General features: G+C 59.2%; 8 protein-coding genes across 8 annotated transcripts; 4 read left to right on the forward strand and 4 right to left on the reverse strand.

Annotated features, from left to right (window-relative positions):
• Positions 1-1,200: 1,200 nt before the first annotated feature.
• A1Q1_04590 (uncharacterized protein) lies at positions 1,201-3,043 on the reverse strand (the record flags this gene model as incomplete). Its single annotated transcript, XM_014328023.1, has 2 exons — positions 1,201-1,791; positions 1,874-3,043. The coding sequence occupies 2 exons, from the start codon at positions 3,041-3,043 to the stop codon at positions 1,201-1,203; spliced, it is 1,761 nt and encodes a 586-aa protein (XP_014183498.1).
• A 1,858-nt stretch (positions 3,044-4,901) lies between these two features.
• Positions 4,902-6,118, reverse strand: A1Q1_04591 (ornithine transporter 1; the record flags this gene model as incomplete). Its single annotated transcript, XM_014328024.1, has 5 exons — positions 4,902-4,930; positions 4,989-5,077; positions 5,130-5,701; positions 5,771-5,860; positions 5,987-6,118. 5 exons carry the CDS (start codon positions 6,116-6,118, stop codon positions 4,902-4,904), a joined length of 912 nt encoding a protein of 303 aa, XP_014183499.1.
• A 954-nt stretch (positions 6,119-7,072) lies between these two features.
• A1Q1_04592 (uncharacterized protein) lies at positions 7,073-8,261 on the forward strand (the record flags this gene model as incomplete). Its single annotated transcript, XM_014328025.1, has 4 exons — positions 7,073-7,183; positions 7,282-7,531; positions 7,951-7,957; positions 8,012-8,261. The coding sequence occupies 4 exons, from the start codon at positions 7,073-7,075 to the stop codon at positions 8,259-8,261; spliced, it is 618 nt and encodes a 205-aa protein (XP_014183500.1).
• A 269-nt stretch (positions 8,262-8,530) lies between these two features.
• Positions 8,531-10,089, forward strand: A1Q1_04593 (uncharacterized protein; the record flags this gene model as incomplete). Its single annotated transcript, XM_014328026.1, has 6 exons — positions 8,531-9,051; positions 9,117-9,198; positions 9,301-9,389; positions 9,447-9,562; positions 9,625-9,839; positions 9,928-10,089. The coding sequence occupies 6 exons, from the start codon at positions 8,531-8,533 to the stop codon at positions 10,087-10,089; spliced, it is 1,185 nt and encodes a 394-aa protein (XP_014183501.1).
• Positions 10,090-10,911: 822 nt separating this feature from the next.
• On the reverse strand, positions 10,912-13,971 carry A1Q1_04594 (phosphoketolase; the record flags this gene model as incomplete). The annotated part of the gene is made up of 5 exons (XM_014328027.1): positions 10,912-11,591; positions 11,641-11,805; positions 11,950-12,895; positions 12,948-13,512; positions 13,775-13,971. The coding sequence occupies 5 exons, from the start codon at positions 13,969-13,971 to the stop codon at positions 10,912-10,914; spliced, it is 2,553 nt and encodes an 850-aa protein (XP_014183502.1).
• A 1,588-nt stretch (positions 13,972-15,559) lies between these two features.
• On the forward strand, positions 15,560-16,908 carry A1Q1_04595 (pheromone maturation-related protein; the record flags this gene model as incomplete). Its single annotated transcript, XM_014328028.1, has 4 exons — positions 15,560-15,562; positions 15,626-15,707; positions 15,933-16,152; positions 16,206-16,908. The coding sequence occupies 4 exons, from the start codon at positions 15,560-15,562 to the stop codon at positions 16,906-16,908; spliced, it is 1,008 nt and encodes a 335-aa protein (XP_014183503.1).
• A 1,620-nt stretch (positions 16,909-18,528) lies between these two features.
• Positions 18,529-20,673, forward strand: A1Q1_04596 (component of serine palmitoyltransferase putative, Lcb2p; the record flags this gene model as incomplete). Its single annotated transcript, XM_014328029.1, has 1 exon — positions 18,529-20,673. One exon carries the CDS (start codon positions 18,529-18,531, stop codon positions 20,671-20,673), a length of 2,145 nt encoding a protein of 714 aa, XP_014183504.1.
• Positions 20,674-21,827: 1,154 nt separating this feature from the next.
• Positions 21,828-23,810, reverse strand: A1Q1_04597 (uncharacterized protein; the record flags this gene model as incomplete). The annotated part of the gene is made up of 5 exons (XM_014328030.1): positions 21,828-21,915; positions 21,971-22,700; positions 22,793-22,851; positions 22,956-23,547; positions 23,606-23,810. The coding sequence occupies 5 exons, from the start codon at positions 23,808-23,810 to the stop codon at positions 21,828-21,830; spliced, it is 1,674 nt and encodes a 557-aa protein (XP_014183505.1).
• Between the last annotated feature and the right edge of the window lie 1,055 nt (positions 23,811-24,865).

The raw sequence follows: 24,865 nt of genomic DNA on the forward strand, positions 1-24,865 counted from the left end.
TGACGATGCTCAAGTCCGCAGCCGGACTCGGCGTAGAGATGAGATCGTAGAGTGTTGGAGGATGCGTCAGCGTCGACGCCTTGCAGCTGCGGTGTTCTGGAAGGCGACTAACTCAGACAATGAGTGTGAGAGACATGCTTCTAGAGTCTGTCCAAAGTGCCTCCGCAGTCTGCAGATCATGTCGGGCGTCACCCTCAGTCCTCCCCTCTTGTAGCGCTGGGTCCGTTGTCGAGAACGACCATCAACCCACCCTACCCCTCTCAGCTGATCGAGTCCATGACTCATGCGAACTTTCCAACAAACGTCTCCTGCTGCTTAATCGACATATACGTTTGACTTCATGTCCGAAACACGAGAGTCTTGAAAAGTCTCCTCGCAGCAGCGTCGCAGTCGATCACGTTGCCGTCTCCGAGTCAGTGGGCCAGTGGGCAGGGGGAAGGGGGTCCGAAACATCGGCGAACTCTAACCCGCGGAGAACGCTGGCCTCGTGACCGCGGACCCAACCGGTGATCACGGGGTTCGTGTCGTGTGATCAGAGACTGCTTTAGATTTGTCGACTGGTTGTGATGCATGCGAGAAGCTGGAGAGAAGCATGGTGAAGCGGCAGGGTGTTGCGCGAGGGACTGGGGGAGGATCGTCGGTGGCGTATCGAGACCCTGTCAACGGAGGCTGGGTGCGCCATGGCCCGAACACTGCCTCGTTTCGAGCCTCAACGGGGGTTTTGCGTCCCCTATCTATCGGCACGATGTCGGAAGGAACGCTTCCTCATCATGGTGATACTCGATACCAATCCATGCCTCCGTCGTCGCAGTTCTGCTGCGGCGTCTGGCTCGTTGCTGATGTTTTGCAGGTTCGGCTACAGGTGCTTGCGGTCAACGACCGCTGTGTCTCTGCCGTTTCAACGCTGAGGATTGTCCCTCAGTTGCCGGTGCTTGAGATATAGTTCACCGCCGGCGTGCCCCGCGTCACTACCATAGCCCTAACTTGCTCGCAGAGCTTTCCTCCTCAAGTAACAAACAAAACCCATACATAGTCCGGAAATCGATCTGTACACCCATCTGAGCTCTCCCTCTCTTCCCTATAAGCTGTAATAACCTTCTATACGGCAATTTATGATCAGTTTTGAGATAAGCGGTGCCGATGATCAATGACAGCACTGACTTGAGCTCGGCAGCAGCAGACGCCGTGGACGCCGTGCCTTTATCCCGACGTCTTCCTGTACTGCCAATGAATCCGCTCGTACGCCGTCGAGTTAGCGCCAGGGAGAAGGAGGTACTCCATGGCGGGGTTGCTGCCGTAGAGCTTCTCCCACTGGGCCTCGGCGACGACGAGTGGGTTGCGCGTCATCAGGACGCGGTGGCGCTCGAGGACGTTTTCGAACTTCATGTTCTCGGCTGGTGGGTCAGCGAACGTCCGAGCAGAGCCAGAGTCAGACGGGCCGGACCGAATGCCATTCCAGTTCATCGAGTGGAACGTTGAACAATCTTGGATGCCATGGGTGTCGTACTCACGAATGAACCTTGGGATGGGATTCTCGATAGCCGACTTGAGCGCATGTGCCAGCTCGGTCGCGTTCTCCTTGTGTACGTGGTAGACGTAGGGCGGGTCAAGGGCGAGCAGGGCGTCATTCTGTGTGCGCCATCCCTTGCGGTCGTCTGGATGCTCGAGGTTGACATATTGGATCGGGTTGATGAAGGGGACGCCGACGCAGAGCGCATCAAAAGGTGAGGGGCTGTACGCGGGCCATCCGAGGCCGATCTGGACGTTAGCTGATTTCCGGGGTGGGAGACGCTTTAGGGGCCAAGCGCGAGGTAAGAGTAGTGGAGAGGGACGGATGGGAGACAGGGGCGTGACGGCCGCAGAAGACACTCACCATCACTTTCGACCGCGCGAGCAGGTCGGTCCACTCGTGCTGCTTCTGGAAGCCGAGATTCGTGATGTGCTCCGGGAGGACAGCGGTCGAGCCATTCACGCCGTCCTGCTTTGCAGTAGCGATGAGCTTGAAGTCCTCCCCGTTCTCCTTGGGCAGGTCCTGGACGGCCTCCTCGAGCGTCTCGTGCGCGATCCAGTTGTGCGGTCCGGGATAGAAGTACTCGGCGAGTTTGCCCAAAATGAGGGCCTGGTGTTTCCGCTCCTCGGGGGGATAGTACTTGTTCGTCATGCAGTGGTCCTCGATGCTGAAGCCGAGGTAGCGGTTCGTGTCGTCGTGCAGCATGCTGAAGTCCCAAGGGGCGAGTGTGAATTCGTGTCCGAGGGGAGTGCGCGCGTCGCCCCAGAAGTGGAACACGAGCGACTTGTAGTAGGGAATGCCGTCCGGGAAGTCGTCGCGCACCATGCAGCCTTTCTCCCTTCCGCGGCCGCCCTGCCAGTTGTCGGCCGCGCGGCGGTAATCCTCGTCCTCATACGCATCGAGTGTGCCGTTACGCGCGATGCAGGCGTCTAGACTGCTGCTCTCCCAGAAGACAAGGCGCACAAGCTCCGGAACGTGCTGGTACATCAGCAGCGAGTCCATGGAGCCCTGTCCGTAAAGCATCGTGTTGTTCATGGCGCGGAAGGAGCGGATGGTGCTCGCGGCCCAGATGTTCTCGCCGGAGACGCGGCCCTTCTCGGCGCCCGCGAAGCGCTGGCAGGCAAAGATGACAACATCACGCTCCCCCGGTCCACAGGTCTCCTTCTCGACACAATCGAGGAGGCGCCGAATGGCCGGCAAGGTGAGAATCGTAGTGTCGTGATCCGGGTTCGAGGCGTAGTGCTCCTCCATCCGCTGCAGGAGGAGGCGAAGGCGCACGACGAGGTCGAGGTCATCTTCCCGCGAGGCTGCACTTCGGAGGTGTTCCGGCACGCCGCGGAGCATGAACAATCCCCCAAAGACGAGCACGGCGATCACGAGCACGAGTGGCACCAGCCGCCGACCGAATCGTGGCTTGCTCCGCCACCATCCGGCGGATGGAGGGGTCGCCTCGAAGTCCTTGTCCTTGAACAGAAGCGGGGTCGCGTCCTGGTCCATGTCGAGCGTTGGCGATCGACGGTGTTCGCCGTGCATCGTGCCGAAGTCGATGGAGATTGACGCGGTAGGTGGAGAGGAGGACGTGTGAGGTGCGAGAGAGGTTCAAAGGAGCGAGGTGAGAAGGAGCGACGAACTGAGCGAGGTAAGAAGCGGCAAAGTTGAGGCAAGGAAATGGGTGGTGAACAACTGTCCTCTTCGATGATCGAAACACAGTGGGATCGGCGGTCCTTTGAAGCCTTTGAGGTGAGGCGACCGTACTTCGGGAACGCACAGTCCGACACTCAGCAGTCGGGCGCAGTGGAGATCGAGTCGCGGCCCGTTCTGTCGTGCTTTGCGGCCCCTTCAAACGAGTGTCAGAGGTGAGAGAGCGTGGGAGGGCCGTAAAGCGGTCGAGGGCGGAGGCGCAGACAGAGCCAAGCTGAGGGCGTGAGAGTGGCCAAAGCTAGAAGTTAAGCGTGAGTTATGAGTAAAGAGTCAATGAAAGAAATGCACTCAGTAGTGGACATGGTTTGCGTCGTGCGTTTGCTCCGGTGTGATCGGACTGGGTTTTGGTGGGAGCGCGAGGGCAGACAGTCCGCAGGCAGGGGCAACCGTAGACCGACCACGCATACGGAAGAAGGTGCAGCGAACGGGCGAGAAGGAGGTATCAAAGGTACGTGCGTCGAATGCGTGCCTGGTCACAACTCCTGGCCGTCGAACGCTGTATGTCAGGGTGTGGACCCACCTAACATGCACAAGGTGCTTGGTAGCAGCATGCATGAGCGCTCTTTGGAGACTTCTGAGTGGTTCTGGACAGGTAGGTCCGATCGGACGGCGGGACTGTGCATTATGACACGCCGAGTGGCAAAAGTGCGCCGAGCCGTTTCGCCGCTACATCCTAGCTCCGCAGAGTCCGCAGGTCCGCAGTCTCTTAGTACCGCACATCCGATCTGCACAATCCTGCTATTCGCAGCGACTCGCGAATCGCGGACGAATCCGTGAAACGCTACTGGGGGCGATAAAACTCTGAGTGCATTCTCACGCCATGCTTACGCTTACTTCGCGCCGAGCTTATCGTATGGATGCGCACAGCGGGGAGGGGAAGTCGCTGGCCGATGCGGTCTGTGCTTGAGTAAATTCAAAATCGAGGGACTGGACAGGGTTAAAAACGCGAAACATCGTGTACGGTGAGCGAGAGCCGCGGCTCTGGACTGCGGTGCGGAGCAATTACGACACTTCTGCTACCGTGAGTTGCTGCGTCTCCATCATCCAGAGTGACCTCCGCGTCAGTGATCGTTCACTTCTATGATAGAACAGGCGACCTCCGATATTCGAAGCAGCACACAGCGAGGACGGGATGAGCAAATGCTATGTGCAAGGCACGTTTTCGGTGACCTCGGGATGAATAATAACCCTCTCGCGGCCACGGTCATGACATGACCGCTTCTCCCTATACATTACGAGACTTCAATTTACCGTTCTACGTCGCGAACAGCATTTGAACGACCATTGAACAGCGGAACAGCGGATGTCAGGAAATCTCGGATATCAGCGAATTGCAGATGCTGCAGATGTCGCATTCCCGCTGGCATTCTGTTCCGCCTGACTGAAGAATGCAGGATGGACATCTACACAGTCGTTGGGTCTGGAGGCTGAGCTAGCCAGTTGCGTTCGAGTCCGTGGTGTCCTTGTGCTGGGGAGACCGTGGGCGATGTTGGAAGTGGCAAGAGTTCCCTCCGACCGCGAGTTCTGCTAGAGTCTCGACTACGCCAAGACCTGCAGCGGATCCTGCACATGCGCACTCCTCACGTCTCACTCTTTTGCTTCAGTTCAGCGGTGGAACAGTGCATGTCTATAAGCGGGGTATGGGTAACAAGATGAGTGTCTAGATCTAGAATGAGGGATGTCGAGGACGTTAGATGAGCTGGTGCTTCAGGATGTACTCTGGACTGTCAGTTGCGGATGCATGGTGCGAGCTGCAAGCAGCAGACAAAGGACTCACCCTTGGTCAGCTCGTAGGCGACAAAGGTGCTCGCGGCGGCGGGAGCGGCACGCATGAGCGACGGGCCGAGACCACGGAACAGCGCCTTTCTGCAAGCGTCAGCAAGGGTTCGTGTATGAGCCAGAGAAAGGAGTTACTCACACTCCACCCTCCTTCGTGATCTGATTCAGCTCCTGCGTAATGTATCCTCCCTTGATCCAACCACGCAGACCCTGCTTCGCGGGCGGCTTGTCAGCGAGCTGGATGCGGCTCTTGGCAATGTCGAGCGGGTAGCTCGTGAGCCAGTACGAGACACCGCCGGTCGCTCCAGACAGCAGCGTCGCCCAGACGGGCACCTCGCCATCAAACTTGCGCGCAAAGAAGCGCTTCGCCGTCTCGTATCCCGAGTAGAATCCGGCGTACGCCGGGATCTCCTTCACGAACGTGATAATGTATCCGCGCATGATGCCTTGGCGGAAGCCCCAGTCGCGCCACATCTGCGCAACGGCTTGTCGCAGCGTGAGGTCCCCGGCACCGCCGTACTGCCCTTGCATCCTGATCTTGAACATCTCCACAGGCGAGGCGAGGATAGCGTTCGCGGCACCGGCCATTCCTCCAGCAAGCGCAACTTGCGGGATCGTCAGGTCGGGGTACGGCGAGACGATGCGACGAGCGGCGCCGTAGGCGGTGAAGAGGAGCGAGTTGACGGCAGCGACTCCGAGAAGGGGCGAGGCCTGAGGTTAGCCGCACATACCGCATCACTCAACTGATGCTTCCCCTCCAGGAACATCTGAGGGACTCACCATGCCCTTGTACAAAGCGAGAACACCCTCATTGCGAACTGTCTGCTTGAGAATGTCGAGCGTGTTCTTGTACTTGCCCGCAGGGGCGGTCTGCGCGCGCTGAAAGTTAGCATGGAGCTTAAAAAGAGCCTGCTCAATCCCAAGATGAAGCCCTAATAGAGGGGCAGATGGTGGGTAGCTAGTGCGACGACCTGGTGGTCAAAGGAAAGGACTCACAGTCTTAAGCGTGTCCAGCGGCTGACCCGAGATGACCTGAGCGGCACCGCCAAAGGATCCGGAGATGAGCTCAACGGCAAGCACGTTCTTGTTCTTAGACGGCGGGACGGGGAGGGGGAATTCGTCAGACATAGTGAGCTGAGGAGAAAGGCCGAACGAAACGTTCAGGCGGAAGTGAAGGAAGGGAGCTGGTACAAAGCCTCAGCAGCCGGGCTTTGAGTCAGACGAGATGAGATGAGGGCGAGTGGAGGTCGCAACAATCTCTCGCAATGCCGATGTTGATGCAAGAATGGACAAGGTGAAGCGAACGGAGAGATGGGTGGAATCAATCCTATCCGACGGCGGAGGGTGACTGTCACAAAGCAAGATCACGAGTCGTGTCGCGGGATAACGGTGCGGAAGTGAGCGATAACAATGGCGTCGATGGCGTTTGGTGTCGTTACCAGACTCGACTTTTTGCCGTGACCGCGATCAGGCACGCGCCGGATGATGCCGAAGTCCACTCAACGGGACCAAACCGCTCCTCTCTCGATGTTGTGACGTTGAAACTCGATCCGTTGACCTCCACTCTGTCTACCTGCATCCTCGAGCGGCGAGTAAAACAGGCATGCAAGGTGAGCTCTCCCAATCTGTCGCGACAGCTGACCACCAGGCCTTTCAAAGTACGCCGACTCGCCCTCGCCTGAGATACCAACAGCGGGGCCGTCTGTAAGTTTGCCATCCCCCGCGAGAATCCAGCCTCACGCCCTTCCCAACTAGCGATTGACGACTGGTAGGGACACCCTTGGTAAGCCTCTACACTTGTACCGTAGCCTAACGCCAGACCGCCCGAGGTCACCGCGCCGAGCGGATCGTAGCCAGAGGAGTCGGAGCAGGGAGGACGACCATCGACGACACCGAGATGCTCGAGAGGAGCGAGGGTGTAGGCGGAGCGTGGAAGCAGACCGAGGACGGACACCGGAAAGGAAGCGAAGACGGACTGCTTCTCCATCACCGACGCCTATGACGGGTACGGACTCGCGGGCTCGCTCCCCCTCCAGTTCGCGGTCAAGATCAGCGTCCTCGTCACCAGACCCCTTCGCGGGAATGGATCCCGACGTCGTGTTCCGCACCGTGACACAACCAGCGCCAATGCCCGAGGCCAATTGGGGTCTTTCACCTGCTGAGGATCCGGAGAAGGCTGACGAGGTTCTCAAGGTGCGTCTATCTCGTGCCCCCCTCGACTCTCTGACATGCATGGCAGTAGTCATGCTCTCCCTCTCCGCTTTATTGTGCACGCATAACTGATCCCTCAGGCTAAAGTTGCTCGCTTCCTTCAGCTCAAGAAGCAAGGCCAGCACGTTAATACTTCCCTGCTTCGCTCGTCCTCCTTCGCCAACCCTACCATCTACGCGAAACTTGTGGAGTTTGTCGACATTGACGAGCGCGCCTCCGCCTTCTCTCGTGGCGGCTGGTTGACACGCAGAGGGCTCGAAGAGACGAAGAAGGACCATGGGCCCAAGGTCCTTCTTCGGAGGCAAGATGAGATGGCCGAAGCCGCCCGCCGTGCGCAGAGGGATAGGAAGGAGATCAGTTTTACAAGCGCGAAGACCAGAGATCGGAGAGACAAGGATAGGGACGGAAGGCGGGAACGAGACAGGGAGGGTAGGAGGAGGGAAGACCGGGACAGAGAGAGAGGAGGATTGAGCCGGCCGCGACAGACAGGCTGGATGGCGCGGCGGTGATGATGCATATGCATACGGCTGATTCGCTCACTGCGTGCCGGCGCACGCCAATGACTGACTAGACCATTGAGCTGATGTTCTGCGCGCACGCTGTCAATCACACGTGATACTCACGCCAAGGCATGGGTCGTGGATCCACGTCAACCACGAAATTAACATTCAGCATTCCCGATTAACCCACCTTCCTTCTCCACTACCTCTTCCTTGCCATGCTCGCCTTGATTAACAATTCTTTCCCAGCGCAATAGTGAGTGACGGCACGACGGGACGCGTAGGCTTAGCTGACTTCCAAAGGTTATAGCCACCCGAACGTTGCATTGCCTGCCTTTGCGCAGATACAGCGGGGCACCGCCTTCCTCTCATCGGCACCCTCGTCGTCACCCTGCGCTATGACACCTGCGTCGGGCGATGGTACTGTCGCTGCACTCACGCCCACAGCCGGCTTCCCGTTCGCCTACGGTCGCCCGGTCGTCAATCCTATCCTTTGCATCGATGCCAGCGATATCCGCCTCGCATATCGGGCCTCTTTTCTGGCGCTTCCACCGTTCTAGTTGGCGGAGGAGCGAGGCGCCAGCCGACGCTGCCCGTTCCGGTTGATAAGGCTTTCTTGGACCTGAGTTGTAGATACTCTGTCCCATCAAGTCGTTTTTGGTACGAGGACCTGATAGAGAACTTGAAGGAGCTCGATGAGTAAAAGCTATGAGTTACGCTGACATCCGAAGCGCCCGAACCGGCGCCAGCCGACATCGATGAGCGACGGACCGCCCTACAGTCGCAGAGTACGATAGAGCTCGGGGCCTTCGCCAGGGACTCAAGAGCGATGACGCGCGGCTCGGCTCGGAAGCTGAGTCGACAGCTGGGAAAGGTGACAGATGAAGTTGTCGCGACACACTTCCCACACCCGACCGTCTCCAGCCAACTCTGCGTCAGAGGAGGTTCAGCTATGCTGCCCGTCGAGGAGCGGCCCGTGCCTGTAGGGTGCGAGGATGAACGAATTGTTCGGGCGATAGATGTTCTGCGCAGCGCCCGAAACGGAAGTCTGCAGGTCGTTGTGGGGATGGGGCTCTCCGCTCTCCCTATCGCACTAGCGAACGTCCTTGGCTTTGCAGATGGCGTCGCGGCCGTTGAGAACTCTCTTTTTGTTATCTCTCGACGCTGCAAAGGCGGGAAGAAGAGCAGTCTCCAGCTTTATGCGGGGGACTACCTCGCCGCCTGTCTTTCCGCGGTCATCTCGCCCTTCATGCGGGCTCTGAACCCAGACCAAAGACACAGGCTTGGGGACGGAAGGCGCGCCGCTTCGGCAGTCGTAGATTCCATGGGCGACGTTCTCGATGCGTTGAAGTGAGTCTTGCTCTCTATTGGAGCTGACAATACAGGGAGATGTGGGGGAACAACCGCCACGTCAGAACTTTACTCGAAGTTTGCTCTGAGCTTTGCACGCGTGCCTCCCTCTCCCTCGCATACATCGTGGCCAGCGCTCGGCTTGTGGTGGACACCCGGCGGACCAACCGTCAGTAATTGGACAACATAACTTTTTATGCTGCGGACTACCTGAACAAGTGCTTGGCCGCCGTGCTTACCCCCCTGCAGCGAGCCCTCTTCGGGAGCTATGACGGAGACCACAAGAATGCCTCATGTGCAGTAGTGGACTCGATCGCCGAGGTCATTGATGCAATGATGTGAGTTACCTAGTGTGATTGAGCTGACTTAGAAGCGAAACTAAGGGTCGCAACCAGCGTACTGTATACAAGGTTACTTGAAGTGTGCAGCGAGCTCTGCACACGGGTCGCGCTGTCTCTGAAGATACAGGCAGCGAACGCGAACCCGAATCGGTTCAAAGGGCGGCGCTTGAGTGAGTGGACGGGCCTAGCCAACTGGGCGGATATTTTGTTCTATTTCGCTAACCATTTCCAGCTACTGGGGCTCCGGAGGAGGAGATGGCCAACGCTCCGCCTCCTATGGAGCGTACTCCGGCTGCCACCGCTCTTCATGAACGCAGCCTTCCCGAAAACGCTCGGCTCCCGCTTCCGACCTCGTCCCCGACCGCTTCGGCCTCCCTGTCCGATGCCTGCCATCCTGCTGGGGCTCGCACCCGCCGACGCGAGCGGCGGCCGTGCTCGGGAGGATGGGTGGGTGCCATAATTTATGCGCCCCGTCTGCGCGGCACCCATCGTCCACACGCCCCGTCACGGTCTCTTCCCCGACCCCAAGCCCTAGGACCCTACGACTCTCAACTCCGCCGACTCCGCCGACTCCGCCGGTTCCGACCTCTGCCCTCTGCTCTGCCCTCCGCTCTCCGCTCTCCGTTCTCCGCTCTTCGCCCTCCGCCCTCCGCTGTCTGCTCTCTACTCTCCGTTACCTACCTCTTTCGCGCTTTAAGTTCGATATGCAACCTCCAGCGCCAGGACGATCAGCGCACAACCACCCACAACATTCTTCCAGCGCCAGGACGATCAGCGCACAAACACACACACACTACATTGTCGTGCATGGACAAGGTCGAGCTTGCGCCCTCCGTCCCTTCATGATCTAAACAATCCTTTGTCGCCGTTCTGGAACGAGCCTTAACTCTGGCATTGCGAGGCCCCGGTGTCGTCGTCTCTGCGCCTCCGCTCTCACACAACTCGACCTTTCCACTCCTTGCACCGCCGCCGCCTCAATTGTTTCGCTCGACAGCTCCATTGGACAGGCGAACACCAAATCTCATGCTGTCTGGTAGGCGGAGGAACATTTACTTAGACTTGCGAACAGAGTCCAGCACATCGACCCCCAACAATACCCGACTTAACTTTGAGCGACTTCATTTTTAGAGCATAGATATGTATCATATGGAGCATAAGACGCACTCTTAAGCCCTGGCGTCCATCACGTCGTCCTTGCACGCTTTGGCTGCTGCCAATTCCTCTCGCTGGCTGACCGGACTCATTCATCTCCTCTCGCCCTCAGTTATAGTTGCTCCTTCCGAACAGCTAATCACCTGACTGACACCCTGCCGCTCGCTGCGCTCACAGTAAGCACTTGCCGCGTGAACGAAGCATGTATGCCATCTAGCATTCACCAGCTTTGCCTCACAACTCGGCGTGGCCGACAATTCTGATGTCTTCACTGTATCACATAACTATTCTTACCGACATTTTGGTTGCTACAGACTTACGGCTCGTTCTAGCTACACCCAAACTGCTGCTGTGGCCGTCCGGAAGCTTACGAGTCCTGGTTCTCGAGCTCGGGGAGCTTTGCGCACCACTCCGGGTCCTCGCCATACGTCTCGACATAGTCCTTGTGCTTGGCCAGAATGTGCCTCCACTCGTGCTGGAGGGGCGGGCCGTTGAGCGCCGCCTTGCAGTCGGGGTCGTACCCCTCGAGGGCCTCCATGGCCGAGTCTGCGACATTGTAGCGCGAAGCATGGTTGAGGCGGAGCATGGACCAGGGCGTGGTGGTGGACCCTTGCTCCTCGTATCCGTGGATGTGGAAGCGGGAGCGGCCGACGTGGCTCGGCCTTCCGAACAGAAGACCAGCGACCGAGGCGGGATACCCGTGGAAGTTGATCACGACGGGCTTGTCCGGCGTGAAGAGCGCGTTGAACGCCTCCTCCGACAGAGCGTGCGGGTGGTCGTTCGGGCCGCCCTGGTGGCCCAGCACGAAGAGGTCGTTGACGTTGAGCACACGCACGCGCACGCCCGCGTTGCGCAGGATGATCGCTGCCGCGATGACTTCGAACGTGACTTCGACGCCGATACCGACCAGGACGACGTCGGGGTCCATCCCGTCGTCGGTCGAGTACTGCTTCCAGCAGCTGATGCCCGCGACGCAGTGTTTGGCCGCGTCCTCAGGAGAGAGGAAGTTGTACGACGGGTTCTTGCTGCCCACCACGAGGTTGATGACTGGGCGTCAGCTTCAAGGCGCAGCAGCCGGATAGCTGGGAATACTCACAGTTCTGCGACCTCAGGCAGTGGTCGACCGTCGAGACGGAGCAGTTGGCGTCAGGCGGGAAGTAGATGCGCGCCAGGTTGCGCGGAAGCGTGATGAAGTTACAGATCAGACCGGGGTTCTGGTGCGAGTAGCCGTTGTGCTCCTGGCGCCAGAGCGTGGACGTCTCTGTGATGGTCAGCTTGCGTGTACACCAAGATAGAAAGCTGGGAAAGGTATTCTCCTTGCTTGACCGGTCTAACAACTGGTAGCTAGAGGCTTCAAACCATATGCGCCCGAGCCGGGGCCTGCGGCCGCGGTCCAATAACTCACCAATGTAGGTCAGACCAGCAACAGGACGGCGCCACCTGGTCTCGAGGGCCATCTTGATGAACTTGGTGTACTGCTCAATCATGGTCGTGACAATGCCGAGGAACGCCTCGTAGGAGGGGAACAGGCCGTGTCGACCAGTGAGGGTGTAGCCCTGGAGGAATCCCTGCAGCGTGTGCTCAGAGAGCATCTCAGTGATGCGACCGCCGTTGTTAGCCGTCTCGGGGTCCCACTGGAAGTCGCGGTGGGTGATGGACATGCACGCGTCGAGCTTGTTGGACGTGATCTCGTCGGGGGAGAAGATACGGAACGAGTGGGGGTTGTCGCGCACAACATCGACGAGGTAGTCGCCAATGGCGCGCATGTTGCTCTGCTCCGTGCCCTGCTCCTTGAGGTACTTCCTCCAGTCGGGGGTCTTGAGCGGCTCGAATCCGTCATAAGCGTACTTGTTCATACCCATGCGGCTGCGGACAGCCTTGGGCAGGATACGGGTGACCTTCTCGTCGATCAGAATGTCCGCGTCAGGGTGGAACAGCTCCTCGGGCTTGTAGCTCTTGAGCCAGTCGACGAGCATGTTGAACTCCTTCTTGTCCGTCGCGGCCTTGGGGAGCGGCACCTGGTGCGCGCGCCACGAACCCTCAATCGGGTGTCCGTTCAGCTCCTTGGGTCCCGACCAGCCCTTGGGCGAGCGCAGGATGATGAGCGGCCAGCGCGGCTTGGTCTGAGGCTTGCCGGAGCGCGCGTCCTTCTGAATCTTGCGAATCTCGCCGAGAGCCCATCGGATCGAGGCGGCCATGTTGGCGTTGATGGTGACATCGTCCTCGTGGTCCGTCTTGTGCTTCTCGTGGTATCCGGGGTACTCGACAATGCGCACCTGGTAACCGTAGCCGGTGTACAGAGCCGCGAGCTCGTAGTTGTCCATGGTGCCAGGGATGGTGCGCTCGCCGATCTACATGTCAGCGTAAGCACCAAATCGGTCAGTTTGCACATGTAGTGCTCACCTTGTATCCGTTCGCGTGCAGGATGGGGAGGACAGCTCCGCTCTCCTTGGGGTCGAGGTACTTGTGAGCGTGCCAAGCTCCAGCGGTAGGACCAGTCTCGGACTCTCCGTCACCAATGACAGCGACCGTGATCTGGTCGGGGCGGTCCATGACTGATCCGAACGAAACGGCGAGAGCGTAACCAAGCTCGCCTCCCTCGTGGATAGCACCGGGGGTCTCGGCGTTGACGTGCGAGGGGAAGCCTCCAGGGAACGAGAACGCCTTGACGAACTTCTCGAGACCGCCAGCGGTCGCCGGGTAGTCGGGGTAGAAGTGCTCCCAAGTGCCCTCGAGGAAGAGGGAGGAGAGGACAGCAGGCGCACCGTGGCCTGGACCAGTGACGAAGAGCCACTCAGGCTTCTCGCCATCACGCTCAAGCTCGGCGAGGAGGGCGGTCGCATGGGCGTAGACAAAGTTGAGACCGGGGCAGGTTCCCCAGTGTCCGAGGAGACGACGCTTGATGTCGTCCTGCGTCAGGTCACGCTGAAGGAGGGCGTCGGAGCGGAGGAAGATCTGCGCGCAGGAACTGGGAGTCAGCTACATGGCATCTAACAGTGCGAGCATGCTATTCCGTTCTGATCGACTACAACGCTTATCGCCTTGCTGGCGGTGGTCACATGACAAGCGGGCGATAAGGAAGAGAGGTACAGCTATTGAACGGACAGGGACGAAAGGCTATCGGCTCGGCGACCAGCTCGGCCTGGCTCGTTTCGCTTGACATCGCGGCGTGTTTCTCTCATGAAGCAACTCGGCCATGCTCTCTGCACTCCGCTCAGAATTGCACTCACAGATAGTTCGCAGCCCTCTGGAAGGTCATGATACCCTCGAGGTCGATCTCCTTGTTGCCCTTGAGGGCCTCAACCTCCTTGTCGAGGTTGACGAGGAGCTGCCCAACAAGCGAGGGGTCGAGCTGGGAGTCCTTGGGCGGGGTCGTCGAGTCAAACTTGCTAGTGGCCGAGTCGGCCAGGCCCGTGGTAGCTGCCATGTTGTTCGAGTTTCACGGGGGTGAGGTGGAGAGAGGGGAAGGGGTGATGCATGCCGTGTCATACTTATACGCATCGGTGTCCGAGGCAGAGCTGGGCGAAGCTGGGGGAGTGCAGTGGGAGGCTGGGAGTGCAACGGTGCAAGGCTGCAAAGGGGGGCGTGGGAGGAGGCAGAGGGGAGGCGTCGTTCAGAAAACACAAACGTCATAGGGGTGCAGGTTCATGCGGAGTGGCTGTGATCGCCGCCCTGCGCCGCCAGGGACACCAGTCCACCCAGTTCGGGCCAGGTCGCGATCCGCTTCTTGCGCTACCTCTCATCTTTCGGCGCCCGTCGTCCTATCTTAGGCTGTGGGAGAGGGTGTGTCTTTGTGTCAGATTCGCAAACGTGGCCAGCGTCACGACGAATAGTGCTGCGCAGCCTCAGCTTCCAAGCTTCCAAGCGAGTGAGGGCGAGCATGAGGCGGCGGCGGCGTGAAGGCGCTCGCGGCGCTGCCGGCGCTTCGTTTGAATCGAGGCCCAGATGCTGCACCTATGCACCCATTGCTCTCCCCAGAATATACGACAGGCCCGATGGCATGCTCTACACTCTGGGTCATGATAGGCCGTGCACAGTTGCAAACGTCTAGCCGGCGGCATCCGCAGGCACCTCTTCGAATTCTACCCTCCCGGATAACCTCTGAGATGGGCCGAATGCCTCTCTCCTTCTACTCCGACATCAGCACTGTTACGTGTAGGTGCTATCTTCGGCGCTGCGGCAATTGGGTTACGTAGTGCGTAATGCACGGCGCGCTCGATCGATCGTGAGTTGTCCGTCTCATACGCGGCAGAAGCACATGTGGTACACGGCTAAGTAAGGGAATCTCGGACATGATCTCGGTGACCAGCCGAAAGATGGTTGGTCGCCGGCGTGTTTCTGATCCTGTTGGAATCCTGCGCGCGTACGGCAGAGCAAAGGGCATGGTGACACGCTGGACGCACCGGCTCAGAAGAGGAACACAATGCTGATTCCCACGCCTCCTTCGGCCCTTGGGTGCTTCCGAGGTTGACCCAACAGAAGCATCACTCGCAGCGAAACGTAGAGAGACAGCAGGGTGGAGGATGACGTCAAGCCACTGAGTGAGGCGCCGCCTCCGCCCAGCGCCGCCGACGTTCTCCGGAGCATTCCGCAGTGTGGTTATTTCCTCCCTGCGCGCTTACGATGAGAGGGCGCCGTGGGAAAGCTGATTGAGTGAGCGTGGGAGAGCTGCTCGGGTGGAGTGGAGATTGCCTGATGTCCGCCAGGGGCAATGACGATACGCGACGACCAAATGTCTCAAGTGATGTCTCAGATCGCTACGCCAGAGGTCACCAGGTCGATTTCTTGTTCCATTGTTTTGTCAAGCTAGAACTGTTCATTGTTGTCAGACGTCAGTCCAGAGTCCGCCGGCGCAAACTACGACCCCGACTAGAAGAGACAGCACAGCGGCCACGGCATTGTTCTTTCTCCCTGCTCTTCAAGAACGACCCTCCGCTACAATCTCAACCACGCTCATCGCCTTCCCCCCGATATCGACGACTGTCTCATCACGACCGTGATTGGACAACGACATAATGGTGAGCTTTGGCATTGGCAGATTAGTCTGACTCCAGACGACAGCATACGTTCCCCTTGGCCAGCGCGAAGAGTGGAAGGATGTCACTCCTATCCCGCAAGATGACGGCGCCAACCCCCTCGTCCCAATCATGTACACCGAAGACTGTGAGTGCAGTTTCAGTCGAAGGAGGAAGGCGCCTTCAGATGTCTTCCTCCCTCCTTGTGGTGCTCCTGCCTTGTTTTTCCTCCTCCCCAAGATCAACTGGTCCTCATCGAACCAAACCTACTGCTGGCCTCTCCGTCGAGAGCTGGCATGTCGACTCTGAGCGCCCTACCTACAAAACTGAGCCGCAAGCAGCTTTGTGCACTGGTCTCGTAGCTGACCTCCAGACCGGAATGCGATGGACTACTTTCGCGCCGTTTCCGCCTCCGGAGAGCACAGCGAGCGCGTGCTCGCCTTGACAGAGGCGATCATTCGCAAGAACCCTGCACACTATACCGTGTGGCAGTACCGATTCAACACGCTCGTGGCCTTGCAGAAGGACCTGCAGGCTGAGCTCGAGCTCATGAATGAGTTTGCGCGCGAGAATCTGAAGTCCTACCAGGTGTGGTGAGTCGCGCTACCTTAGCTGCGAGGTCTTCTTCGGCTTTAGCTGACCTCAGGCACCACCGTTTACTGCTCCTGACGCAGCTGTCTCCCGAGGATCCGACGCCAGAGATTGAGTTCATCCACGCCGCGCTCCTGCCGGACCCGAAGAACTATCACACGTGGGCCTACCTGCATTGGCTGTACTGTCACTTCAGTGCTCTCGGCCGCATCACACCGGAGATGTGGGACAAGGAGCTGGCCTGGTGCGAGGGCATGCTGAAGGAGGATGCGCGGAACAACAGTGCATGGGGATGGCGCTGGTTCTTGCGTATGGCTCCTCGGCCACAGCCCTCTGCTTCCGCTCCAGCACAGTCGGACCGGATCGAGGAGGAGCTGTCATACGCGCTGTCGCAGATCCACGAAATCCCTCACAATGCGAGTGCATGGAACTATCTCCGCGGCGTGCTGCGCTCGACGCCGCAGGGGTCTGATTTGCGCGCAAGCATCCTCCCAGTGCTCGCACCGTATCTCGCCGGTTCGGCCGTGGCGGCATCAGGACCAGATGACGGCCTCTCGGCGTGGCCGCAGCGTACGGGAGAGGTCGACGGAGACACGCCGACGCCGGTGCCGCTTGCGCTCGAGTGCCAGGCCGAGGCGATGAAGGAGGAAGGAAGGCTGGGTGACGCTGCGGCGATCTACGGCCAGCTTGCGGCGTATGCGGACCGCATGCGGAGTGCGTACTGGGAGATGAAGCGAGAGGGCTGTGTCAACGCTTGATCTGCGAGCTGCGATCGTGGCAGGCTGCGTCGTAAGCGGAGAACGGAGTTGGGGTGAAGGGAGATGCAGAGGAATAGCATGCCGTGGCGGGAGAAGAGGGGGGAGAGGCGATTCTTGGTTCTTTCATGTATATTATAGCTTCTTGCTCCCGCCGCCACTCAGCCACGGCCGGCACGGCCATCATCTCGTTTATGGGACGAGACACTGAAGAAGCCCAGGTCCGAGCCACCGTCGGGCATGTCATCTGTGCTCTGGGCAGTCGTAGTAAGTTTGGAACACTGGCAGTCTGAGCGTCGTTGCAGATCACCGTATGTAGCAGGTCGGTCAGCGCTCAGACGATGGCTCGATGCTCTCAGTCACGGCCTTCTAGATCTGTTGCAGGTCACGCACCACTCGGAAGCCAGACGCGTCGGCAAGGCGGAAAGGGCAGGCAGCCCAGCCAGCCGGCCAGGGCTCTAGCCACTCGGAGCCGCACTAATGGTCTGATTATTTCAGCTTTGGCTGACAAAGTTGCGGGCGCCGGCTCACGCGACTCGGCCACCCCATACGGGCAACCCGGACTGGCCGGGCTGGCGCAGGGCATACCGGGGCGTCAAAAGGGTCGGACATCCCGGTCCGGGTCCGATGGGCTGGAATGCATCGCCCTTCTGCACACTCGCGACGTCTATCGTTGATCTGACCGAACATCTGTTGCATGATGCACGATACCTTCCCTCCCTCGGTGATGGGTGTCGGAAACAGCCCGCAGATGACTATATATGCACAGTCAGCGAGAGTGGCATAGAGTGCAAAAGGGAGCGACGTATGCCCCTTAGAATAGCAGGGCCTGACGCGTGGTTTTTGTTAAGCGATCCCTCTTGTAGTGACTCTTGAGAATTGGGCTGAACCCTGGAGTGGTGCATGGGCCTCAGGCATCGACCGTGTCCACGGTGCGGCGCGCGAAGTTTCCTGGGTGCTAGACACTGTAGCAGCATGCAAGCTGCTCAATCTTTTTCCTTGCTACTGCTGCCAGGCTCGCCTCTCCCCTGACTTGCCTGACCTTTGCCTCGATCCTCCGGCTCCAGCCTGCAGCCTACTACAGCCTGCTGACTCCTCTAGGCCCTCCACCGCGCCGCGCCGCACTACACCACACGCCTACCACTCGCGCGCTCCAGCGACCACCCAGTCAGGTCCCACCACCGCACATCCACCCATCCACCAACTTCCGACACACCTCTCCTTCCTTCCCTCTTCTCACACATCCTCACCTCAACCCTACCCGGCAACAACAACTCCACACCCCGGCCTCATACCCCCGGCACCGTCAACGCCGTCCGACCGCCTCGACTGAGCCTCTCCCTCGCACTCGTCGAGGTTGAGGCCGCTGGCCCCTCCCCTGTCCCCCACCCCCTCCGTCCCTCCCATTGTTCATCATCTTCTGATCCTTCCTCGACCCACTCTTGCAACGATTATCCCAAGTCTTCTTGATCACCCGAAACTCGCATCGGCTTCGTCTTGAACAGTCCTTCCTCCGCACAGACTCAGCATTCGACTAGGACACTTGCTGTGTGTACGAAAGCAAACGTTTCACTGTAACACGTCCCTCGCCTTCCCTCTCCAGAGTTCTGGGTTCTCGAAGTCATGTCCCGCAAAGGAACACCCCGCTCGACGCGGTCAAAGGGCAGCCCCGCTGCTACGAATGGCACGCCCTCGCCGTCGCGCTCCCCGAGCAAGCCGTCTGCCCGCTCTGCGCTCTTGAACGTGATTTCGCAGCCGAAACACTCGCACCCCGCCGTCACCTTTGACAGCTCGCCGTTCGAGGACGCCAACGAGAAGGGCAGCAAGAATGCCGCTGGAGCAAACGGGCATGCGCACCCGGAGGAGGAGATCTACTCGGATCAGAGCACCGTGTCGTCGTATGCGTCGAGCACTGGCAGCCCGGTGCGCACCCCGACCGACCAGGAGATTCACGACATGTACGACGGCTACCTGACCAAGCCGAATGTCAAGGTCAAGACGGACTACAAGCACTCCGAGTTCGGCCACTGCAACAACCAGAACTACCGATGGACATCGCAGTACAACCCGGCCGAGCCCGTCACGCCCGAGATCGAACCGCAGCCCCCGTACTACATTCTGCTCACGACGTACATCACGTACACGATCATCATTATTCTCGGCCACATCCGCGACTTTTTCGGCAAGCGCTTCTACCCGTCGCACTATGCGCACCTCCTGCCGCGCAACGGGTATGCCGCGCTCAACTCAGACTTTGACTCGTTCTACGTTCGTCGTCTCAAGGTCCGCCTCGATGACTGCTTCTCGCGCCCCGTCACTGGTGTCCCCGGACGAACGATCCAGCTCCTCGACCGCTACTCGAACGACTCGTACGAGTCCTTCCACCTCTCCGGCACTCAGACCCGCGCCCTCAACGTCTCGTCGTACAACTACCTCGGCTTTGCTTCGTCGTCTGGTGGTTGCGCCGACGCCGTCGAGGAGGGTATCCGCCGCTACGGTGTTGCTGGCGGTGGCCCCCGTCACGACGCTGCCACGACCGACCTCCACCACCAGGCCGAGAAGCTCGCTGCTGATTTCGTCGGTGCCGAGGACGCCGTCATCGTCTCCATGGGTTTCGCGACCAACTCTACGACCCTGCCTGCCTTTGTTGACAAGGGATGCCTCGTCATCTCTGACGAGTTCAACCACGCCTCGATCCGTTTCGGTGTCCGTCTCTCTGGTGCCTCGGTCCGTCCCTTCAAGCACAACGACATGAATGCGCTTGAGGAGCTGCTCCGCGACTCGATTGCGCAGGGCCAGCCCCGCACCCACCGCCCTTGGAAGAGGATCATCGTTGTCGTCGAGGGCCTGTTCTCTATGGAGGGCACGCTCGTCAATCTTCCCGCCATTCTTGACCTGAAGCAGCGTTACAAGTTCTACCTGTACGTTGACGAAGCGCACTCTGTCGGCGCCATGGGCCCCAACGGACGCGGTGTCTGCGACTACTTTGGCATCGACCCGCGCGAGGTCGACATTCTCATGGGCACTTTCACCAAGTCGTTCGGAGCCGCCGGTGGCTACATTGCCGGTAACAAGGAGGTCATCCGCTGTCTGCGCATGCGCTCGCACGCCATGTGCTACGCCGAGGCCATGTCCCCGCCTGTCCTCACGCAGATCATCGCCTCCATGTCGGCCATCATGGGTATTTCGCCTCCGCTCCCGCCTCCCGTCGAGCGTGACGACAGCGACGCTGCCTCGGCCCTCTCGCTCTGGTCACGCAACCAGTCGTTCGGCCCCGCTGTTGCCGCCGAGCTGCCCACCTGGCTCAGCCTGCCGCGCGAGCTCTCCGACGGTTCCGAGGGACGCGAGCGTCTTCGCCGCCTCGCCTTCAACTCGCGCTACCTCGCTTCTGGTCTCCGCAAGCTCGGCTTCATCGTGTACGGCCACCGCGACTCGCCCATCATCCCGCTCCTCCTCTACAACCCCGGCAAGATGGGCATGTTCTCGCGCATGATGCTGAACCGTCTCGGCCCGGACAAGACGCCCATCGCGGTCGTCATCGTCGCGTACCCGGCCACGCCGCTCATCACGTCGCGTGTCCGCTTCTGTCTCTCGGCGTCGCACACCAAGACCGACATTGATCTCCTGTTACGCGCGTGCGACGAGGTCGGAGAGTACCTCAACCTCAAGCTCACGGACGAGCACTGGCCCGTCGACCAGGTCATTGCGCGCGCCGAGGAGCTCGTCGCCGCGACGGATCTTGATGCTGTCAAGATCTGGCGGCGCTGAGCGAGCACGCGAGTGCGCGCAGCGCACGAGCTGTGAGCGGCAAGTTGCGAGCGAAGCGAGCGAGATGCAGTGAGCGGAGCACATCAGCAAATTTCCGCTCATCTCGCCCCCTCGTGCGCGCGACTCGTCCCGCTCACTCGTGCCCTGCGAAGAACAGCCGAGAGCCCCACCGCCGCGAGCTGGGCCGGCCCACACTTTAGAGGAGTAGGAGTATAGTACGAGTCAGCCAGCCAAGCCAAACCAAGTCAGGTCACTTCACAAATAGAAACCAAACCACCAATTAATTTTTATACAGATTTTAGGATGTTGGGTAATGCATGGGTAGTGAGTTCTCACTGTGACGGAGTCCGGGGAAGGAGGTGGTGGTGGGTAGGGAGTGAGGGAGAAGTGCGTGAGATGGGAAATCCGAGTGAGAGGTAGGGGCCAAGTGAACGCAGGGTAAATTAAGAGGGCAAAGTGGCGGCGCAGGTCCGCGGGTGGCATTGCACTTACTCTCCTCCCTTCTTCCCAGATTCCGTATTCTTGGATCGCCGTAAGGTGATAGAGGCCAAGAGGAGAAGGAACGCAACACTGACATCTGTGCGTCGTGCACTTCGTGTGCAACGTGTGCGACGTGTGCGACGTGTGCGACGTGCGGAGAGAGTACGGAATCGTTGCAAGAAAATACATTCATCATCATTAGGAATTACGGCGTGTCGGGTCGTGGGATTGGTTACGGTGCTACAAACAGTAAGAGAGTCGGTCTATTATCGTTCAACATTAACAAGAAGAGGGCGGCGCAAGTTTGGCGTCCTTGCGCGGCGTTGTAGTGCGCGCATGGATGTCACGGTACGCTGCGAGTGCGGGTGTACAAGTGCTTGATGCTCGTAATACATATTGGCAATGTTCATCAAGAGGAGCGAGCGCGCTGTGCGGCGTCGGTTGGCGTCGAGCGGAGAGGCGCGAAAACGAGCTGAGCCGGCACGAGGGGAGCGGGAACTGGCGGATACGAGGAGGGGCGCAACGCGAGCGCACGGGACACGAGAGCGGTGAAGGCGGTCGGAGCAGTGGTTGTGGCTTATGTGGGCTTATAAGTGCGGGGATGGACAGACGGCGAGGGCTTGTGTACCGGAGCGACAGCGTCATCGATGCTGACAACGCTTTCCCAAGGCGTGTCAGATCTCAGCTAGTCGCCCAGCACTCCCCACCATCTGCCCGCTCGCGTTGGCAGGTGCGAGCCCCGGTGGGTTGGCAGGCATCAGCCTGGGTGGTCAGGTCAGGTCAGGTGCGTCTTGATCTGGTCGACGCGGCCCCAAACGCGTCGACCTTGGCACCGTCATCCCCGACCTTCCCACCCATGCCGTCCTGCCTCACTCCCACCCCCAGCCACTCACAACCGATCGCTGTCTTCCTGTTGACGTCAGCTTCGGAACTGTGCAGAACGCTCACCTTGACCTCAGCGCCCAGCTTCGCCTCCCCGTCCACTCGGAGCGTGTTCGGCGCCGAGTCTGCACTCGCCTCATCGCCTCCTGCAGCGTCCTCGGCTGCTTCATGCGGGTCCTCGGCCACCTCGCGCTGGTCCTCGACATCTTCGTCTTCATCCTCGTCGGAGCACGCGGCGGCGGAATCATTGAGGCCGTCCTCCGCGTCCCGCCCGTCCTGCACTACCTGCACTCCCTCCGCGTCCAGGATCGTGACAGATGGGCGTGCTTGAGCGTCACTGCCTATTCCGGGCGGCGTGATCCAATAGTGGTGCAAGACGGGGTGATCGAGGGGTAGAATGCGGGCAGAGTTTCTCCGCTTGCCGTTCCGAAAGAGACACTCCTTCTGATGAGCGCGTGCCCCCTTTTCGTTCTTCAGAGAGAGCCTGCAGGTGATGATGAGGCAGGCACAGCGGATCTCTCCGGGCGAGTCCTCATACAAGCGCCAGGGTTTGGAGGGTAGAGACGGGGCCTCAGGACGCTGAGGGGCCGGCGAGGCTTCGTAGCGCCTCAGCTCTTCCGTTGGCGGAGGAGGCGCGGGTGCAGTCGCCGACAGTCTGCCTCGGCCTGTATAACGTCAGCAATCTGTAGCGCACTAATGTGTTATCGCCGTCATATCATCAACACCTCCGCATGAACAAGAAGCATGTGTAACTCACTTGGGATCCGCCGGTATCGGTTGCCGTTTCGGTCGTCCGACGACAGCGACATTTCGGCTCTTTGACACAGTTCACCCATGATCTCCATTAACGCTACGAGATGCGGCCGGTCAATGTAGATGTCGCTCCTAGTTAGCTCTGGTGAGCGGAAAGAATGACTCACATAAGACGGTTTAGGACTGTGTCAATGGCTGATACGACCGTCCGCGCGAGATCACTTCCGTCACCCATGTTAGACCAGATCATTACGCGACGCACGTGGGTCATCACCACCTCCAGAGTCTTCCCCAGGTATCCTGGTACGTAACGCGATATCTGTTCTTCTCCGATGTCGTGCGCGTATCTCGAAACGTAGATCAGCGATGACGTGTTTGAGGCCAGTCCCGGGAAGAATGTGAGCGCGTCAGAAGGCGCCACAGGAAGAGATGTAAGCCCCACAGCAATAACAACGTCAAGAAGGCCGTCATTGCCGAGTCGCAGGACCTGGTACGCGCTGGTGAAGTGCGCGGTCGCGCAGCCGTCCGGAATTTTGCCGTTTGTAATGGGCTCTCTTGCGCCAGCGCCCCGCACGCTCAGATTCAGGAATGGGACCGGGTTCGGAATATGCTCATCCAGCACCGCGTTTGTAACCCGGCAAACGTCCCGTGAGAGGTTGTAGGCATCGATCGCGGAGAGCCCGTTACTCGATTGGCGACCAAAAGACCCCACAGTTACTGTCACCTTGCTTTTTAGAACAGCCTCACGCGCCTCGATTTCTGCCGTGGTAGGCTCTTCTGCTGGACCTGTCAATCCTTGGAATCGTCCATTACTCACCGAGGGCTTCTATAGAAGTCTGCAAGCTCTCGAACCAGCGTGGTCCATCGCGAATCTCGTCGTAAAGGGAGCTATTATCGAGAACACTTTGGGGGAGGCCGAAAGCGCCTACTGGTACTGAGGGGGCGAAGCCGGCCGCCGATCTGGGCCGCTTGGGGTCCTCCGAAGCGGGGGGCGTCAGCTGCCTCGCTGAACGCTTTAACATGGTTGGCGGTAAAATATTGCAAAGCAATGACGGGAAGGTGCAATTGTAGATGGGGATAGGTAAGGTTGATTGTTTGTGTTACATTTGGTGGCAAGCGTTACATTTGGTGGCAAGCTTGATGTGTGCGACGCAGGGGTATGCGCCCCACGGGGGCAAGTCGGGGCCCCGCACGGTAACGTTCTTTGGGATGATCCCAAACGATACACGAATCTGGCCTCTCACATACTCACGTGGCTTCCAAGCCTTGGTGCCCACAGTCTGCTGTCCTCCTTGCACAGATTTGCACCTGCTCTCCAGTTTACCCCTTTGACAAGGCGCCCACTGAATGAAGGTGCGCCGCTGTCCTCGTACTCCATGCTTCAGCGCAAGCCGCATCGATGGGTTGCAATGTCCCGTTCAGTGAGTAGATACCTTAGAGGAACGCAGAGTTTGACATCGGCGTTTTCACACACGTGCTGAACTACTCGGCCGTTTTGCAGTCTGGTCTTGGGAAGATCCTCGCGAAGGAGAGAAGGATATGGCGGATCGTGGACCACGGGGGGGGGAGGTCCGACTAACTTCCTGTCTACAGTCTACCTTGAACAACTCCACGATGCATGCAGACATTCAGACGTCTGGCCATGGATATCCATGGAAGTGCCGAGATCGCGACCAAAACTTGCTGCATGGGAGCCAGCAGAATTAGAAGGCGCTCGGGATCAAAGTGGATGGGGTGCTCTTTGTGCACGGAATCAACGGGGTGCTCGTGTTTGCTACGAACGTTGCGGCTCCCAGCATGCCCAGCAGGCTCGGAATCAAGTGGTCTTTCATATTTTCGCTGGAGGCGGAATCAGACGGGAGCTCGCAGGCTCGGGATGTGATTGCGGAGGTAGTTAGGCATTGGAGTTCGATGGGCCAAAAATGGCTGCGGAAGCAGGAAGGCTCTCGGATCTCGGAATCAAAATGGTCCTCGCCTTGCTTCGGTATCAGATGGTCGTTCGAATCTGAATCGACACGCTATGTTCAGGCACGGGAACGCAAGATTGTTTTCCCTTCTACATAAGCGCTGTCCTTCG

The sequence above is a fragment of the Trichosporon asahii genome (assembly GCF_000293215.1).
Source record: "Trichosporon asahii var. asahii CBS 2479 unplaced genomic scaffold scaffold00005, whole genome shotgun sequence".
NCBI lineage: Eukaryota > Fungi > Basidiomycota > Tremellomycetes > Trichosporonales > Trichosporonaceae > Trichosporon > Trichosporon asahii.